This window comes from Brassica napus, chromosome C3 (assembly GCF_020379485.1).
Source record: "Brassica napus cultivar Da-Ae chromosome C3, Da-Ae, whole genome shotgun sequence".
Lineage (NCBI taxonomy): Eukaryota > Viridiplantae > Streptophyta > Magnoliopsida > Brassicales > Brassicaceae > Brassica > Brassica napus.
In genome coordinates this window covers 7252810-7273241 of record NC_063446.1, presented here as the reverse complement: position 1 = coordinate 7273241, position 20432 = coordinate 7252810, and the positions used below count along the sequence as shown (strand labels likewise).

The 20432-nt window shown below is 36.1% G+C and overlaps 4 protein-coding genes across 7 annotated transcripts; all 4 read left to right on the top strand.

Moving 5' to 3' along the window:
• Positions 1-7140: 7140 nt before the first annotated feature.
• LOC106387418 (KH domain-containing protein At5g56140) lies at positions 7141-10130 on the top strand. The gene is made up of 7 exons (XM_013827273.3): positions 7141-7425; positions 7862-7947; positions 8318-8454; positions 8892-9005; positions 9095-9211; positions 9296-9439; positions 9535-10130. Exons 1-7 carry the CDS (start codon positions 7268-7270, stop codon positions 9682-9684), a joined length of 906 nt encoding a protein of 301 aa, XP_013682727.2. The 5' UTR covers positions 7141-7267; the 3' UTR covers positions 9685-10130.
• Positions 10131-10720: 590 nt separating this feature from the next.
• LOC106387419 (ubiquitin-conjugating enzyme E2 30) lies at positions 10721-12658 on the top strand. 4 transcript variants are annotated; one of them, XM_013827277.3, is made up of 5 exons: positions 10721-10816; positions 11296-11390; positions 11562-11689; positions 11813-11917; positions 12297-12658. In XM_013827277.3, the coding sequence occupies exons 1-5, from the start codon at positions 10749-10751 to the stop codon at positions 12438-12440; spliced, it is 540 nt and encodes a 179-aa protein (XP_013682731.2). In that variant the 5' UTR covers positions 10721-10748; the 3' UTR covers positions 12441-12658. The 4 variants fall into 4 exon arrangements, with proteins under 4 accessions (XP_013682731.2, XP_013682729.1, XP_013682732.2 ...); XM_013827275.3 differs by having other exon boundaries at positions 10731-10812; XM_013827278.3 differs by having other exon boundaries at positions 10734-10807.
• Positions 12659-13394: 736 nt separating this feature from the next.
• Positions 13395-16580, top strand: LOC106383689 (phosphatidylinositol/phosphatidylcholine transfer protein SFH14-like). Its single transcript, XM_048752314.1, has 12 exons — positions 13395-13738; positions 13827-14031; positions 14106-14205; positions 14289-14555; positions 14650-14727; positions 14847-14951; positions 15020-15069; positions 15190-15289; positions 15385-15550; positions 15802-15980; positions 16076-16141; positions 16375-16580. Exons 1-12 carry the CDS (start codon positions 13732-13734, stop codon positions 16396-16398), a joined length of 1347 nt encoding a protein of 448 aa, XP_048608271.1. The 5' UTR covers positions 13395-13731; the 3' UTR covers positions 16399-16580.
• Positions 16581-17132: 552 nt separating this feature from the next.
• On the top strand, positions 17133-18595 carry LOC106387421 (GPI-anchored protein LLG1). The gene is made up of 3 exons (XM_013827279.3): positions 17133-17417; positions 17533-17592; positions 18082-18595. Exons 1-3 carry the CDS (start codon positions 17330-17332, stop codon positions 18438-18440), a joined length of 507 nt encoding a protein of 168 aa, XP_013682733.2. The 5' UTR covers positions 17133-17329; the 3' UTR covers positions 18441-18595.
• Positions 18596-20432: the final 1837 nt, after the last annotated feature.

The window sequence follows — 20432 nt, the reverse complement described above, 5'->3', positions numbered from 1 at the left end:
CTTCTGAGATCCATTATGCTTAACTTGTTAGTTTGAGACAAGTTGGGCCCAATAATCTTGGGGTGTAACTAATTTACTTCTTTTTGGTCAATGTGTTATTTTCTTCTTCTTTATAATTTTCTACTTTTTTGTGTTAAAACAAATAACATAATTTTGTTACGAAAGTCAGAGAACACAGCGCCGCATAAGTTGAAATTATAAATGATGTGGGGCCCGCTGCACTATTTGCACAGTAGATTTTTTCTTTATATATACGATCAAGTTCGATCGTTTCAAGAACACACTTCACTCTTCCCTTCTCTCTCAGATAAACACTTTCTTTCAGTGTTATAATTTTTACGGGTATAAAATTTTGCCCTTATTTAAATTCCCGCGATATAATAAAATTTCAGTTATTTTCATAACACGTTATCAGCACGATCACTCTGCGATTCGGTAAAATTTATTTGTATCATTTATACCCTGTTATAATGGTCGGTATACCGCCTCTACTATTATTTATATTATGTTATAATGGCCGGAATACCGCCTATATTATTTACTAATAATTTAATTTATTAATGGTCGGCCGAGCCGCCTTATATTCTGTTTATTATTTATTGGTCGGCCGAGCCGCCTTATATTCTGTTTATTATTAATTGGTCGGCCGAGCCGCCGTATAATTTATTTATTACTCTGCATTGATCGGCTGAGCCGTCGCATGATTTGTTGTCATAACATAAATATTTCATTGCCATAATTTTTACTTTTATGAAATTTTATAGATTTGATTGACTGTTTAATACGATATTCTCAGACTGATTTTTAGTGCACTCGATTTAACCCCAACGGTCACAAAGAAATTTTTTCAAAATTTCCCCTTTCTCCAACGGTTATGAACAGTGTTTTTCATCTATAAATACAACTCATTTTCACTCCATTTCATCATCCAAAATATTTCATCTTCTCTCAAAAATTTCAAATCGCTCTCTTCCGATTTTTTTTTCAAGAAAGATGATTCGCGCACTTTTGTTTTTATGTGCCATTTTTATTTGTGTTTCTATTTATGGTTTATTCGTTGGAGAATTTACTCCAAGAGAATTTAAGATGAATATCGGTTTACTTTTCTTTACATCGCTTCTCCTTGTAATTGCTTGCATGATTAATGTAAACGGTTTCTTTTAATATGAATAATATTCTAATAATTTTTATTTATGTTCTTTAGAAATACAAATGGCAAAAATCGAGAAACTTCAGTTTCCGGCATTGGAAGTAACTGGGACAAACTACACGGCATGGGTTACAAACATGGAGCTTCATCTAGATTCCGAGAAAATACTCGAAACAATAAAAGAAGGCAATATATCAACCTCTCATGAAAAGGCTAAGGCCGTGATATTTCTGAGAAGGCATCTAGATGAAAATCTTACGCATGATTATGCGAGAACCAAAGATCCCTTAGATCTTTGGAAAGCTCTGAAGGAGAGGTTTGATAACCAAAAGAAAATTACTCTCCCCCATGCACTCGATGAGTGGAAAAATCTACGATTTCAAGATTTTGAAAAAGTGGAAACGTACAATTCCGCTATATTGAGAATAGCGGCGCAATTAGATTATTGCGGTAAGCCTGTCTCGGAAGCAGAAATGCTCGAGAAAACTTACCAAACGTTCCACAAAAATCATTATGTTCTACAAGAACAATATAGAAATTGTGGGTATACGAGGTTCTCTGAACTCGCTGTGGCGCTTATAATAGCGGAGAGAAATAATGAACTCCTCATTAAAAACCACAATGCCCGACCCACGGGAACCAAAGCATTTCCTGAGGTAAATGCAACGGATATAAAAAATCCGGAAAAAGGAAATTATTCCTATCGTGGGCGTGGTCGTGGCCGTGGTCACAATCGTGGTTTTGGTCGTGGTCGTGGTTATCGATTTAACCGCAACCATGAAAGGAGTAACAACCCAAGAGGAAGGGGATCCAACACATGGAATCGATCTGATCGGGTAAAAGGAAAAGAAACCCAAGAAAACCCTACTCATAAAAATGAGAACGTCTGTTACAGATGTGGATCGAAGGGACACTGGTCTCAAGTATGTCGAACTCCTCGGCATCTATGCCAATTGTACCAAGAATCTATTAAAGGCAAGGCAAAGGAAGTAAATCTCAATGAACACCTTGTGGGTACAACATCGACATACCTCGAATCCTCTGACTTTATGGGAGATTTCGACGAGGCCACTCATCAAAATATTTGAAGTGCTTGTACTGATCAAGCTTAATAATGCCTAGTGATGCCATAAAATATTATGTATTTCACTTTCAGAATAATGTTGTATTTCAAAATATCTAATGTATAATTATTGTGTACTTGTTATTGATGCATAATATGTTTACTTATGAAAGTTTATTTTCTTTATTGATATTAACTGTGTGTTACAGAAATGGATAAGAAAGCAAATGGAACAACAACTAAACAAATTGGTAGAGAAGTTTGCATACCAGATAGTGGCACAACGCACACTATACTGAAGGATAAGAGATATTTCTCTACTTTAAAGTCAGTAAAAATGACTATAAACACAATATCAGGTCCTACAGACCTGATCGAAGGAATTGGCAAGGCGAACTTTATGTTGCCTAATGGAACAAAGTTTTCCATAGATAATGCCTTATATTCTCCAAATTCTAAGAGAAATTTGTTGAGTTTCAAAGATATATACCGTCAAGGGTATAACACTCAGTCTGCAACTGAGAATGGAAAGAAGTATTTGTATATAACTTCTGAAAAATCAGGCAAAGGCCTTGTACTGGAAAAATTTCCAGAACTTCCTTCTGGATTGCATCACACTTATATTGATGCTATAGAATCACATCTTGTGATAAAAAGAAATCCAGAAGATGTTACATTATGGCATGATCGCCTTGGTCATCCAGGCACTACAATGATGCGAAAAATCATTGAAAGCTCACATGGTCATTCAATAAAAACCCAAGATATATACCAAAGTAATAAAATGACATGTGATGCGTGTGCTCTTGGGAAATTAATCATAAGACCATCACCAACCAAAGTTGACAAAGAATCACCAAAGTTTTTGGAAAGAATCCAAGGTGATATTTGTGGACCAATACATCCACCGTGTGGACCATTCTACTACTTTATGGTATTAATCGATGCATCGAGTAGATGGTCACATGTTTGTTTGTTATCATCTCGAAATATGGCATTTGCGAGATTTCTAACTCAGATAATCAAATTAAGAGCACAGTTCTCAGATTATCCAATTAAAAGAGTTAGATTAGATAACGCTGGTGAATTCACATCCCAAGCTTTTAATGATTATTGTATGGTATCAGGGATTGAAGTAGAGCATTCTGTTGCTCATGTTCATACACAAAATGGTTTGGCAGAATCATTAATTAAACGGCTGCAACTAATTGCAAGGCCATTGATCATGAGATCAAAACTCCCAACCTCTGTATGGGGACATGCTATTTTGCATGCAGAAGCACTAATTCGGATAAGACCAAGTGCATACCATAGATATTCCCCATTACAGTTAGCATTTGGAAAAGAACCAAATATCTCTCATCTAAAAATCTTTGGTTGTGCGGTTTATATTCCAATAGCACCACCACAACGTACAAAGATGGGACCGCAAAGACGGTTGGGAATATATATTGGCTATGATTCTCCATCAATAATAAGATACCTAGAACCACAAACTGGTGATGTGTTTACGGCACGATTTGCCGATTGTCATTTCAATGAGAAAGAATTCCCAACTCTAGGGGGAGACAATAAACAAGTAGGAAAAGAGATCAAATGGAGTGTACCATCGTTATTACACCTTGATCCTCCTACGAAACAGTCAGAACTAGAAGTTCGACGTATCATGCATTTACAAAATATAGCAAATCAGCTACCTGATGCATTTGCTGATACCAAAATGGTAACTAAATCACATATACCCGCTGCAAATACTCCTGCTCGTATTGAAATACCACAAAATGGTGGAACGGCAGTTGATACACGTGAATCAGGAACACGTTTAAAGCGCGGTAGACCTATTGGTTCAAAGGATAAACTTCCTAGAAAACGTAAGGAATGTGAAAAGCATGATACTCCCAAAATAACAGAAAATATTTTGGACGAAGAAAATTGTGAATCTAATGACAATATAAAGCATCTTGAATCTGAAGGAAATCATGAGATTTCTATCAATTACATCCATAATGGAAAGATATGGAAACGAAATGAGATGGATGATATTGATGACGTTTTCTCATACCTTTTAGCAAAGGAAATAAATGAAGAAAACGAAGATCCAGAACCAAAGTCTGTATATGAATGTCAAAAGAGACATGACTGGATAAAATGGAAAGATGCAATTCAAGTCGAATTAGATTCGCTTAACAAACGAAATGTATTCGGACCTATTGTGCTCACACCCAAAGATGTAAAACCAGTTGGGTACAAATGGGTGTTTGTCCGAAAAAGAAATGAGAAAAACGAGATTACAAGATACAAAGCTCGTCTCGTAGCCCAAGGTTTCTCTCAAAGGCCAGGAATTGATTATGAGGAAACTTATTCTCCTGTTATGGACGCAATCACATTTAGATTCCTGATGAGCCTAGCGGCCAATGAAAATTTAGAAATGCGTCTCATGGATGTCGTTACGGCATATTTATATGGATCATTAGATACTGATATCTATATGAGAATCCCAGATGGATTTAAAATGCCAGAAATGTTAAGTTCCAAACCTAAAGAGTTATGTGCAATAAAATTGCAAAGATCATTATATGGGTTAAAACAATCTGGACGAATGTGGTATAATCGTCTCAGCGAACACTTAACAAAAGAAGGATACACGAATGATCCTATATGTCCTTGTGTTTTCATAAAGAAAACAACATCCGGATTTGTGATAATCGCGGTGTACGTTGATGATCTTAATATTATTGGAACTCAAAACGAAATCCAAAAGGCATCAAACTATCTGAAAGGAGAATTTGAGATGAAAGATCTCGGCCAGACAAAATATTGTCTAGGATTACAAATTGAGCATTCTCAAAAGGGTATATTTGTACACCAGTCTACATATACCAAACGAGTATTGAAACGCTTTAACATGGATAAAGCAACTCCTCTTAGCACCCCGATGGTCGTTAGATCACTTAATGTTGAAAATGATCCGTTTCGACCATCTGAGGAAAATGAAGAAATACTTGGTCCTGAAACTCCATACTTAAGTGCAATTGGAGCTCTTATGTATCTTGCAAATTGTACTCGACCTGACATATCCTTTGCTGTTAATCTTTTAGCGAGATTCAGTTCGTCTCCTACACGAAGACATTGGAATGGAATTAAACATGTCTTTCGTTACCTTCAAGGAACAACTGATTTAGGCTTGTTTTATCCTAAAAGTTCAAAAGGTCAAATGATTGGTTTTGCAGATGCAGGTTATTTGTCAGATCCACACAAAGCTCGATCCCAGACAGGATATGTTTTTACAATTGGAGGCACCGCCATATCTTGGCGTTCTCAGAAGCAGACACTTGTTGCTACTTCTTCAAATCACGCTGAGATCATTGCACTCCATGAAGCAAGTAGAGAATGTGTATGGCTAAGATCAATAAGCCGACACATCTGTTCAAGCAGTGGGATTGACGAAAATACAGAGCCAACTATTCTATATGAAGATAACGCGGCATGTGTTGCTCAAACGAAGGAAGGATATATCAAAAGCGATAGAACCAAACATATACCCCCGAAGTTCTTCTCATACACTCAATAGCTCGAGAAGAATAAAGAGATTGAAATAAGATATGTTCGATCATGCGACAATGCAGCCGACCTCTTCACAAAATCACTCCCTACCTCGGTATTCAGAAAACACATCCATAACATTGGAATGCGTCATCAAAAGGATCTATGACTGCTTATTCGAGGGGGAGCTTACGTGGTTGTACTCTTTTTACCTTACTATGGTTTTTCCCATTGGGTTTTCCTGGAAAGGTTTTTAACGAGGCAACAAAGACGTTAAGCGGGGGCGGATAGTGTCACCGGCCCCCAAGGGGGAGTGTTATGAAAGTCAGAGAACACAGCGCCGCATAAGTTGAAATTATAAATGATGTGGGGCCCGCTGCACTATTTGCACAGTAGATTTTTTCTTTATATATACGATCAAGTTCGATCGTTTCAAGAACACACTTCACTCTTCCCTTCTCTCTCAGATAAACACTTTCTTTCAGTGTTATAATTTTTACGGGTATAAAATTTTGCCCTTATTTAAATTCCCGCGATATAATAAAATTTCAGTTATTTTCATAACAAATTTAATATTTTTACTATGATTTTTGTTTCAAATTTTCGTTTTTGGGTATGGTTTTGGGTTTCGCATAAAAATTTAGATTTTCGAAAATTTAATCAGATAAAATTTTGGATATTTTTCATATTCTTGGATCAGATTTTAGATAAATTTCTCATATTTTTTGAGTATTTAAATATATTCAGGTATTTTTTGTGTGTTTTAGGTATTTTTGGGTTGGACCCGAACCGAACCCGATCCGTAACTGAACTGAATCTGAATCGACAAACTTTAATTACCCTATTGGGTCTAACTATCTAAGACTCGATCCGACCTGGACCCGAGAAGATCCGAACCGACCCTGAACCGAGAATTTCAAATTAACCTATCGGATCCTAAACTCTTAAACCTGAAAGAACCGGACCCGCAACGACCCGGTCCGAACCTGATCCGAGGACCCAAATGTCCATGCCTAATATTCAGATCAAAGAGAAAGGCGAACTTTCCATACAAATAGTGATACTGTAACATTCCAGCTAGATACAGTAACATCCCAACTAGTACTGTTAACACACACTTAAATGCAGCGTTTTAGTAGTACACAAGGGACGTAAACTTTTTAAGATTCACGGTCGATCAGGGCTTCGCTTTCTTAAACGCAGCGTTTAGTGATTCGGTAACCGAATTTTAGTAAACCGGATACTGAAGCCTTCTAGATGATAAAGAGTCTTCTGAAAGAAACTAACCAGAGCGGTAAAATTTGCGGAAGTGACGTGATTTTTTTTAAAAAGGATGAAAAAACAGCTAAGCAAGTAATCATTTCAACAGTACCAACACTGTCTATATTAAACGACCACCGACGTTACAGACACAACATCTCTTCTTCTTCTCATCTTTCTAACTCCGCCGCCTCACCTTCTGATCTCCTTCTGCTCTGCTCTGATCCCTTGTGAACGTTATTGCCTTAGAGATGATGATGATGTCGTCGCTCGGAGGTGGCGGTGGCGGCGGAGGAGGGAGGTTTATGACGTATTCGTCGTCTCTCGCGGTTCCGCCTTCTGTTCCTCAGTCGCCTAACTACTCCGGTGGGATCCGATCACAGTCTTCTGTATTCGTTGAGCCGGAGAAGTAATTGAATCTCACTTCTTCTTTTGTTTGTTTGTTTCCTCTTTACTTTGTGAATCTTATGGTGGTTGATGAATCTGATGACGTATGGTTTAATCTTTGTTTTGCCGATGTCAATCCGTAGATCTCATTAGTTAATCTCAAATCTGACTTTTTTTGTGTTAGTGTCGTGTACGCATCAGGTGGTATGATAGATTTATAGATCATTGACTATTCTTACTGTTGAGTTGTGTTGTTGACTTATGAAACTATTAAAGTCACAGTTTTTTGTAAGAAGAATGACTAGATCCACCTCACTGAAGGAGTGTGAACTTGAATCTCAGATTTAACAAGTGTATTTGGTTTCTTGATCATGATGAACTTTTTTAAAGTGGATTTTCCCTTAAGTTTGATGTGTCTTTGAGGCTTGACTGATTTTGGATATCTTCTGTTTTGGCAGGTATCTTTCAGAGTTACTCGCAGAGCGTCGTAATCTTACTCCATTCTTGCCTGTGCTTCCGCATGTATGTCGCCTACTGAACCATGGTGAGCATTTCTGTTTCTTACATTGTCATTGCTTACTTTATAACTATGAAGCTCTCATACTATTGATAAACACTTAACTCCTGCTGCTATTATTGCTAGCGGTTGGAAACTATATAACAAAATGTTTGAATAATCCTAGACTGTAAATATCTTACTAGTCACAGGGAGACTACAATTTAGATTTAAAACATGTTAACATTTGACTAGAGTGACTTCTGTCATTCTTTTTAACTAGAGTGAAAAAAATACTGTTCTTTGCTAACTCAATTAACAGTGATGTACACCGTTCATTGGTGTACTGATGACTGATTTGTTGACTAATCTCTAACTGGTGCGTCTTGCTCTTGGAAATTGACATTTTTTGGAACAGAGATTTTGCGTGTAACCACACTGTTGGAGAATGCCACATTTTTAAGCCAGAGTGGCCTTGACCACACTAACCCTGGAGGGATATATCAGAATGCAAGAGCTGACATGAGCGGATGGGCCTCGCAGTTTCCATCAGAAGTATGACTACTAACCATTAACATAACTTTCTTACATCTAATTCATACCTCTTCAATACAAGTTTTGTTGACTTAATTTTTGCTGACATGACATATTTGACTCTGCTTTTAGTCCTAGTTTATAATGACAGGTATCATGGGCTAACACCGTATATCCTTAGATTAACACTAACTAGAAACTCCACTATCCTCGCGAGCCATAATAGATAGCCAGCAGAGTGGAAATGATGATGTGCTTACTATAAATATTTTCATGATCACTGTCTATGCATTTTATTAGGATATAGCAGCTACAGGTTGCATTGACTCTCCTTTCTATGGAGAGGAAGCAAAGATATTGTTTTTTTAATATTAATGTTGCTACTATTTGTTGATTAATATGTGCTTCTGCTTTAAGGTTGATGTGGCTTCTAAATAGTGCTGGTTGATCATATGCAGAAATCTGTTCCATCGTCTCCCGGACCAAACTGGCATAACTCACCTGGTAGTCCGTCTGGTCTGATCGCCAAGCGAACAATCAGGATCGATATTCCAGTCGACGAATATCCAAATGTATGAACACTCATGTCTACACTCAGAATATACTTAAATATATATATATTGTTTGGTGGAATATAACTCTACATGTTTCGTTATGACAGTTCAATTTCGTTGGTCGCCTCCTGGGACCTAGAGGAAACTCCCTAAAGAGAGTTGAAGCAAGTACTGGTTGCCGTTTTCTTATAAGAGGAAGAGGCAGTATCAAAGATCAATATAAGGTTTTTGTTATTTTCCTTGACATCTTCCTTTGTATTTACAGTCCAATGTTTTGTTCAGTTCGTTAAATATGTGTCTTCTTGTAGGAGGAAATGATGAGAGGAAAGCCTGGATTTGAGCACTTAAGTGAGCCACTGCATATCTTAGTCGAAGCTGAGTTACCTATTGAAATAGTCGATGCACGTCTCATGCAAGCTCGTGAAGTACTAGATGAACTTCTTACTCCTATGGTTTGTTTTCTCATCTATTTCTTCACCTTTTAGTCTCAAACCGGCTAATGATACTAGTATCATTTAAGTTTTGACACTTTGGTTTATGTTTTCAGGAGGAGACACATGACTTTTACAAGAAACAGCAGCTGAGAGAGCTAGCATTGCTCAATGGAACTCTTCGTGAAGAAGGATCTCCAATGTCCGGTTCTGTTTCTCCTTACAATAGCCTCTGTATGAAGAGAGCCAAAACAAGAGAAGTGTAGAAAACAAATGCCTCAAAACACAGTTTTGTTGTTGTGATCTCTCCCACATCTCAAGGAATATGAAACCGATCCAGTTTGACGCAGAAAGGCCAAACCTCTATCGACTCCGCAGTACTGTTCTCATTCTCCCTGGAATAGTGTTGCTGTATATATGATTATAATGTGTTTTTTTTTGGGTCTATTTATCATTGTTCTGGAGAGAGATCAGATGAAAACATTTCAAGGAAACACTAGGCATGATGAGTCTCTATCTCTCTCCTAGTCTTTGTGCTTGTTTTTTAAAAATAATGTTTTTTTTTGTCAACTTATTTTGTTGTTTTTACTCTTTAGAAAAGTTGGGTTCCAATTTACAAGAGAATTTTATAAGTTTTGTCTGCCTGTCTGTCTGGTAATGATAATATGTTTTGGGATACATAAACGTGAAAGTGAAGTTTGTTTCATTATCATGTTCTGTGTTCTCGAGTATTTTTCACCTTTTATTACTGCAATAACATTTTATACGTTACATATCAACTCTATTTTCAAAATTTGATAGACTAGTCCATTAGTTGGGTTGATTAGTCAACAATCGGTTTTAAATGGATCCTTAAATCGGTTGATCAATCAAATTAATCATCCGGTTTAGTGATGAACCGTTGGTTTTCTTTAAAGATCATTGCCAACAAACTTTAGGAGCTAATTGATGATTGATAAACACACCAAGATCAGTTTCTTGTAATGCAAGATAGCTTTTTCAGTTTACCAAATTTATTCACAAACTCAAAAAGTCAATTTATTGAGATATCTGGAACATTCTTAAAAGTTAGTAAAACTAATAAGATATTATATACTGTGAACCCTCAAATGGTATCCAAAGGATGAATGATGATGATAGCACTGGCATAAAGTGTGTACTACTTAGCTGCACAAATGTGAATGATGATGATAGACACTGGAATAAAGGCAACTATCCAAATAATTACACAATTAGATTGGGCCTCATAATGGGCTCGTAACGGAATCTAGCTCGCGCTACGTGGCAAAGCTTGAGCGCTCGGAAGAGGAATCTATTTAAAGCGAAAAGAATGCTTCGAATCAACAACCTCTTGAGATTTCCCAAGATCAAATCAAAACCCTACGAAAGGTTAGGTAGGTAAAGGTCACAATTTAGTTCTCAACGAAAAATCTCGATTCGATCTGATCATCGTTTCCCAGCTCACCGATCATCTTCGTAGATCTCTCCTCTCTCGATTTGTTTTCTTTCGGAATCTTTTGCGTCGATCCATGTCGCAGATGCGGCAGTTTCTGTTTAAGATTCCTGAATCGTTAGATGATTTACCTCTGTTTGATCAATAGCATATCTGATCTGCTTGTTTGCTTGGCTTTAGTTAATAACAACATCTTCACTTAGATTCTGATTGCATTATCATCCACTTGATTTCGATAGATTTCTTCAGGTGGTTTATCATCGCCAGATTAACTAACTTGCATGAGTCTTTTTTTTTTATTTTTATTTAATAGTATTTTCCTTAGTAGTTTATATGAATATCTGTTGTGTAGTGTTTGTGGTTTTATAAATGTAATATATTATTGAAATTCTAAATCTTGATGAGAGTTTGGATTGTTTTGTAGCTGGAAGCAGCGAGTACAGTTCAAGATGGCTTCAAAAAGAATCAACAAGGAGCTTAGGGACCTCCAAAGGGATCCTCCAGTCTCATGCAGTGCCGGTCAGTATCATGTTGTTTTTCACCGTTTATTGTAATCTTTGAGCTTTCTTTTTTTTGGATTCTAAAGTTCGGATCTTGTATTCTAGAGAGATTCAGTAGCTAAATTTATCAAACTCAAAAGTTACAGTATGAGTTATTTAGGTTATAATGAAATTGATGGTGTTGTTTTAGGTCCTGTGGGTGATGATATGTTCCACTGGCAAGCGACTATCATGGGTCCAACTGATAGCCCATTCTCCGGAGGTGTGTTTCTTGTTTCCATTCACTTCCCACCAGATTACCCCTTCAAGCCACCAAAGGTACCAAAAATGTCCTGTAGTTGCTTGTTATGTTTATTCCTGGAGCTCATTCAATTAGTTTATCACCCACCCTTTTGCTTAGAGCGAGTAGTGTTCAATCATCTATGATTGTTTATGATGCAGGTTTCTTTCCGCACCAAGGTTTACCACCCGAATATCAACAGCAATGGCAGCATCTGTCTTGACATTCTGAAAGAGCAGTGGAGCCCTGCGCTTACCATATCCAAGGTGATCTTCATTGTGTTTCATTTCCATGATTGTTCAATCTCGTCATTCTGTTTTCCACTCTTATGTTCGTGTGTCTGTTAGTTACCATCACGCCTTTGCCCACTTCCTCTGTTGTGATTATTTGAACCAATGATTGAGCATGGTCTAAGTAGTCATGATACGTACTAGTTCAGTAATTCTGTAGGTGCCATCTCTTTTATTAGGAGTTACTTATGGTTAAGGCTTTTATAATCAATATATTGATGACATGACATCCGATTTCCATTTTATAATCATGCATTGGCGACTTGCTTGAAGATATTTTCGTGGATAGACTAATAGATTCTTCAATTTGCATATGCTTAAGTGTTAAAAGAGGTTGGTGTTGGCTTTTCCACAGGTCCTTCTTTCGATATGCTCACTGCTGACAGATCCAAACCCTGATGATCCTCTGGTTCCAGAAATAGCTCACACCTACAAGACAGACCGAGTCAAGTACGAGAGCACTGCCCGATCCTGGACCCAGAAGTATGCAATGGGATGATGATGATTGGCAATAATAATCCGCACCAATACATTGCGCATTGTCTAAGAATATGAGAAATAAGATTGAAAAAAAAACAGAGTGTGGCGTTTACTTGGTTGCTTTATTAGTTTTATCATCATCTTAAGACGTGTGTTGGTTTGTGTACATGAGCTTTTATATTGAGACATTTTGAGAGCTTGCACTGCTTTAAAGCCAATAAAGGGCTGTTATGATTATGATGAGTCGCTCTTTCTTTGATAGTGTTGAATGAAGAATACAAGTCTTGACAGGGTTTAGTACGGTGTGTGATTCTTATTGGCTTTTATGGTTTTTGTCCAGCTAGAAAAGTCGTGAGAGTAGAACAACCGAGTAAAGTGAAAGACAGCTTGTTCTTCGATATTGGCGATAAGTACGGCTTTCTCTGAAAAAATTCTCTATATGATTTAGGTACTTTTGTATTCAAGAAGTAGGATGCTTATTTGTTCATTTTCAAAGTGAAAAATGGAAACAGAAAACATTGAGTTCGATGTTAAGCCACCATTCAAATGAGCTCGGTCCGGTGAGTTTTGCAACTTTAACCAAAAAAGAAATCTTAAAAACGTACTCCTATTTTTATGGTTTGATGACCCTATTAGCTTAGTTTTTAATTTTTATACCAAGCAAATTTAGAAAGAAACTGAACTAAATCTATAGGTTGGGTTGAGGAATTAAAAGAAATTTGTTATTGTGGGTGAGACGATTTGCAAGAACTGATAAATTATAGAATACTAGTATTATTATGGCTCTTGATATACAAGGACAAGTATTTGATTTGCACAACGACGAGGGTTGCCCGTCCTAGTCCTTGGACGAAGCAAAGGAAGCACATGCTTCCGGTCTTTTATTTTTGGCCACAAATTACCATAAAGTTTTCATTAGTGTAGCGCTAATCAATAGTCTTTAAATTTTTCAAGACCGGTTCTTGCTCTTTGTATAGTAAAAGTGGTATAACCGTTCCTTGTTCGTCTATTTTTTTCACTTCTTATTTTGAAGGGTAGAGGTATCAGCAATGTTCTATGTTACACATTTTGTTACTAATTTTAAAATAAAAATGTGTCGATAGTTCGACTATTTAGGGTTAACACTGAATTAAAAAGGAACGGTTTAGGGTTTTGTAGGGATTCATTTTACGATCGACTTGGACTCCGTTGCTCCTTTCCGAGGAATTTACATTTCTCGGAGACGGAGGATTATTTGTTTCTTTGCTTTTTAGTTCGGTGGCACAGCCGAATTCAATAGCGTATCAAGACGTTTTTGACGGATTCTAAACATGTCAGGTATTCATTTGAGCTTTTAATGAAAATAATATGATCATCAGAAACTTTATGGTCACCATTTTTGCACTATGTACATATAATATTGCAGGAGGTTGTGGACATACAACAGACAAGTTATCAGATTCAGAGGATGAACGATCGAGAATTGGGAGTCCGGCAAAGAAACTCATAAGCTGTTCCATTGAAGATGTTAGGGACGAGAATGATGAGAAGATTGTTCTTAAATTGCGCCAAGAGCTTCTTAACAAACATTCTTTGCCTCCAAGGCATGATGACTATCATATGCTTTTGAGGTAAACTAGTAGTGAATTTTTTTTTTTTTTGTCTTTGATGCTGTGTCTCTAATATTTTTGTTTACACTAGCTAGGTTTCTGAAAACAATGGATTTCAACATCGACAAAACCGTCAGTGCATGGGAAGAAATGCTCAAATGGAGGAATGAATTTGGAGCAGATCAAATTATACAGGTAAAGTAAAGGGATATTATATGGTCCTACATTGTTAAAGAAAGTTAATAAAAGTTTTTGGCTTTCTTGCTTGCTCAAAACAGGATTTCAATTTCAATGAGTTGGACCAAGTCACAATGTACTATCCTCAAGGGTACCATGGAGTTGATAAAAATGGTAGACCCATCTATATCGAGAGACTAGGAAAAGCTCATCCCGGTAAGCTTATGGATGTTACAACCATTGACCGGTACTTGAAGTACCATGTCCAAGAATTCGAAAAGGCTCTTCAACAGAAGCTCCCTGCCTGTTCCATCGCTGCAAAGCGACGTGTCACTACTACGACTACAATACTTGATGCTGATGGCCTGGTATGGTAGACTCCTATATAGATTCTCTTAAAAAGTGTCATGAAATGTTTTTTTTTTCTTGATTTATTAACATCTCTCTTGTGGTAACTCTCAGGGTATGAAGAACTTTAGTCCTGCAGCGGCAAATCTCCTGTCCTCTATTGCTAAAGTAGATTGTAGTTATTACCCTGAGGTACTTAACTCTTTGAAGATTACACTTTTGGTAACTAGTCTAAGGCCAATAAGCCGAGTGGACATGGGTGTTTTCGGTTTGTGTAAAAGTTTGTAATTGTGGTCTCTGACTCTTTGCAGACTTTGCATAGAATGTTCATTGTCAATGCAGGATTTGGATTCAGGAGTTTGATTTGGCCTGCCGCACAGAAGTTTCTTGATCCTGTGACTATTGCAAAGATACAAGTAATGTATTATCGTTTATTCTTCTATTTATTGTCAACAGCTACTAATTTATTGCTTGTGTTACTCAGGTTTTGGAGCCAAAGTCCTTGTCAAAGTTACTTGAAACAATTGATTCCAGGTTAATTCTTTTTTTTTTCAGGTCGCTTCTTAAGTGTTGTCCCAATAGATAAATGTCATTCAAGTTTTGGTGAGTACACTAACATTATCATTTACTGCTTTTATATACTCTGGAGTGCAGTCAACTTCCAGATTTCTTGGGAGGCGTATGCACATGTGCTAACGAAGGAGGGTGCTTGAGGTCTAACAAAGGACCATGGAATGATCCTGAAATAGCCGAGGCATCTAATTCTTGTTTGTCTGTTTTTTTGTTTATTAGATTCATGAAGTTGTCATAATAAGTTGAGCTATAATATTATCTTGTCTTGTTTTGCAGCTAGTACATCACATGGAAGTGAATCCCATACCACAAACTACAAAAGCTCCTCTTCATGTAAGAGATCATGATTCACAGGAACCGGCTCAAGGAGAATGGTCTCAACCCCAATTACTTAACACGAGCTCTGAAAACTCTTGTTCAACAAATACATCAAGAAGAGAAGGTGTGTTTCTTTTTCACTCATATTTTGTTTCGTTAGTGTTGTGTTACGCAACTACATGTTCAAATGTATCATTGTCACATTTTATGGTGGTCAGATATCACGGTTTGGTGTTCTTAGAGAGAAAACCAAAGGCGTGAACATCGTTCACTTGGTGACAATACTAATAGCCTTTCCACTAAAGCTATATTTTGATCTCTTTAGTTTCTTATTGTTCGGATACTGGCAAAGACATAACCGTGTCCATGTCTCAGATTCATCCATAAACAAAGAGATTGTTCTTCAGTGTTTGGATCGTCTTAAGAAGCTGGAGAAAGAATGCACAGAGATTAGTAGAATCCCTGTAAAGACCCCGGACGAAAATGAGAAGCTATTAACTGGAACTCTCGAGAGGATCAAGTCTCTAGAACTTGATCTCGACAAAACCCAATCAGTACGTACACTTCTTGATATTGACCTTGTAACTATTATTAAGGTTTAATGCTTTTATCATCATATAAACACATATCTACGTTGTATGTGTTTCAGGTATTACATTTAACGTTAGCAAAACAACTTCAGATCACAGAACAGCTTGACTCTCATTACGAAGAAGTAAGCTCACTCAATGTTTCTTTTTCTCTCCTTTTTAAGCATAAAATTTTGCAACATCTGATCATATTTGATCTTTTTAAAAAAGATATCCAACATCTGATCATATTTGTGTGATTGTATGTTCTTGTGTTTTTGGTTACAGGAGTTAAAATCTGATATAATTACTGAATTGTTTTTTTTTTTCATGTTCAAGTTCATTGGTAGTTGAGACTCTGTTCTTTTATGTCTTGCAGCAAAGAAAGCGATGCTGCATCTGAAGCTTTGGGACATAACCTTATGGATACATATTGTTACTATATATTTATTTACAGAACTGAGAGAATGAAAAAATTCTATACACAGATATTTGGGAATTTTTTCTTCTTGTAAACAATTCTTTAAAACATTCCGTGTGTGCGGGAAGTAATATAAACATTTAAGTTTGTAGCTGAAAAACCTCAGTTTATGATGACTATGTACAAATATATTATTGCATGCGTTGCATTGCATGTATGTGAAAGATGTGGATGGATAAAGAGTGAATACATTAGCTCAAACACTGTTGAGTAAGCGGCCAACTTGCTCACCTAATTGCGCATTTACAAATAATCTTACTTGCATAGCTTCCCACCCCAATCTGTCAGAGCATGATTATCCCCAGCTCTTAAGAGCCCACCTCTTTTCTAAGAGCTTGGTTCCTAGGTGGGTTCTTAAGAGGTGGGATCCACAAAAAATTTAAGAGTTGGTTCTTAAATCATTTCTCTAAGAGCTCACTGTTCGCGGGTTCCACTGACACGTGACGGTCCACAATTGGTTAGGTTTTAATTTTTATTTTTTTTAAATCAGAAAAAAAAAATTTCAGAACCTTAGGGTTAAAGATGCTCTTAGAGTTTTACGAATTAATGAGAAAACGTATATATATACATACGCTTAACGTCACCGGTTAGGAACGTGACTTTGAAGAATGAGACCGACACTCAAATAGTTTCAGCGTTCTTCTAGGCTGTAAAGTAAAGCCTGTAATCTAATGTCAACAAAATAAATAATTTAATATCTCATCCACCGCTCTCTCTTTTTATATTTATTTATTTTAATACGTTTTAGTTTTCAGCCTCTCTATCTTCGTGGTGCGGCATATCTCGTCTTCCACCAAGTCGTCTTTCTGATTCTTATCAGATCTCTTCGTTACTTGTGTAACTACAAAGAATCATGTCTCTCAAGTTCGTCTCTGGAGCTCTTTTCTTCTGTCTTCTACTCTCAATATTCCCATCTTTCTCATCCGCCAGTTTCATCTCAGGTACATTTTTTTTATTTTTTTTTTAAAAGATTTATTTCTTCAATCTCTGTTCGAATATTCAAATCTTTAGGATGAAAATATTTAATTTGGTAACTTTCTTGTCTTTTTATTGCAGATGGTGTGTTCGGATCTCAGGCTTTGGTTACGGGAAGAAACCTACTTCAGACCAAGAAAAGTAAGTTCTCTTTTAAATCTCTCTTTCCTCAATTTATTTCTGTTTTGATCCTTCAAATTGATTCTATTTGAAGTATGATAAGATCTTAGTAAAACTTCCATATTACAATAATATACAAACGAATCCTGCTGTATCTAGTAACGTTTCCTGCATCTATATGGATCCATAAACTATACAGTTTCATTGCCCAAATCTTTGAGTTACAATCTTGATTTCTTGGTGCTTACCAAATTATTTGCTTTTTGGTCATATCTGTATAGTTTGGCTTAATAAATGATCTTCAAACCTCTACAAATTTTTGCATTGATCTTCAAAACTTTGTTTGTTTGCCTCTGGATCATGGCAATAGTCTAAAACCATTTACATACAAACAGCTAATCACAATTCTTTATTGACTCCTTTACGCTCTTGCTTTGGGGAGATGCAACTGATTTTTTAGAAGAATGTTCTGTTTTTTTTGACATGGTTTCTCTTTTCTCATGGTAACAGCATGTCCAGTGAACTTCGAGTTTATGAACTATACAATCATAACAAGCCAGTGCAAAGGTCCCAAATTCCCAGTAAAGGAATGCTGTTCCGCCTTTTTGGACTTTGCGTGTCCTTACACTGAACAGCTCAACGACCTGAGTAACGATTGTGCTACCACTATGTTCAGTTACATCAATCTCTATGGTAAATACCCGCCTGGACTTTTCGCTAACCAGTGCAAAGGAGGTAAAGAAGGTCTCGAGTGCCCCGCTATGTCTCCTGCTTCAGCAGCAGACGTAAACGCAGCCATCAACACCGCGTCTTCTCCTCTTTGGCTGACCATTTTTGCAGCTTTATTGGTTTCTGTTAAATTGTTATGAGGCCAAAAAAGCCAGATATATGCAATGTACCAGTAACAACCTGAGGGAAGGGAGTGTTTGTGTGCCCACTATTTGTTTTATTTGTATCATTCTTTTGATCTTAGGAAACTTCAAAACCTTCTAATTGATAATTCATACGACTTTTGTGTGTCTCATTGTATCTTCTTCTATATAAATCGACCAATGAAGTGAATACTGGTTAGAGAGATAGTGAAAGGATTAGTATATGTAAATCACCACGGGGTCTCAACAAGCTATTGCAAATACAATATGTAGACGTAAAGATTAAGACTTACTTATTCATAATGGTTTTCTATTGTCCCTTCCAGTGAGTTCTTTATAATCCGAATTCTCGGCTTTACTTTTGTACACCAAAGAATTTTAATAGAAGATCATTCATCTCTCCAGTGATCTAAACATTTTTAGAGACGGTTTTCAACTGCTCTAAAACTCATTGGATGGATTCTTCAACGTCGGTTTTAAGTCTGACTTCTTTGCATTCTTTACTTCTTTGCATTCTTTAGAATGCACGTTTTAAGATTACAAGTGAAGCTTTTCTATTTTCATTATGATTTAGTTGTCATCGCTATAAACTTTTAATGTTCAAAAGAGGAGTACAATCAATAATGAGCACTACTCATTATACCTACAAGTCCTCACAAACATGCAAATACCTCTTAGCCAATACAACAGTTTTGAGCGAACTATCATCACTAGTAAGTCGTGATGCACCATAGTGGTCCATAAAGAGTGTGACCGTCTTAGTGGTTTGATTCACTTTATGTGTTGTACATTAGATTTCATAATCTCATATCGAGAAATAGAGATTCCATACGATTTAGAAGTTGTTCTTTTGTTTAGTTTTATGTGTTGTGCTTTTTAAATTGTACATTTTCCAGAGAATCCACACTTGGGAATTGCTTTAGGTCAAAATTTGATATGTTTTGCTTAGATTCAGTTTGTTATATTTCTCCTTTTTCCAGTGCAATTTAAATGGATTTAACAAGTTGTTAAACAGTGATTGTATGGAAGATTTTTTTCATGATTTATAGAACTTCCAATTTTATTTTATTGTTCTAGTTATTTTAAGTTTAAATTGAACGACTAGTAAGAGTGATCCTTCTATTAATCTCTTGTTAGCTAATTCTGAACTTCAATAGTATTTATGTTTTTCATAAAGTTGTATTATTAGATAACTAAAAAAATGAATTATGCAAAAGAAAATTATTTAACAAATAGATACTAAATCATTTGAATTTTTCATAAATACTTATCTTTTACCGTAACGAATCTGAATTTAGCATCTTTTTCATAAGCGATTATTTTTCATAAATCAAATGAAATTTTTCTTATATTTTCATAAAAAATAAATCGATTATTAAGTCGGTGAACAAATGTAAAACTAAATAAACACTTATCTTTAAGAGTAATGATATAAGTGAATAAAAGACTCACTTATTCAAAAAAGCAGAAATTGTTCAAACTCAACAAGTAGGATCGAATCTGAAACAAATCTCACCACCCCATATTTAATTGTGAAAACACAATAAACACATGTTAAGTTTACATACTTTGTTTCAATAATATTACTTTTTTGGCTGTTACATTTATGATTGCTTGACCAATCCTACTCTAACAGATGAAGAAGTGTTTTGGCTATAAAATTAAGTTCATTACTAGAGAGTGACCCGCACTCAGAGGGCGGAGGGTGGATATATTATTTGTTTTTTTTATATTATTTAAAATTAAATTTATATATGTGTTTTTTTCCTTGTAATATATATGTATTTTTGTAATCATACTTGTGTTTTTATCAACAAACGTATTTGCGTAATTTTTTAAAAATCTATTATATTAAAACACAAGTGTGACCTATTGATGTTAGTTGAGTCCAACAAATATTTTCCATGATACCTACCTTTTGATATGATAATTGTATATAAGAAAAATACAAACTTTATACGATAACCACCGCATCAGTTAGCCTAACTG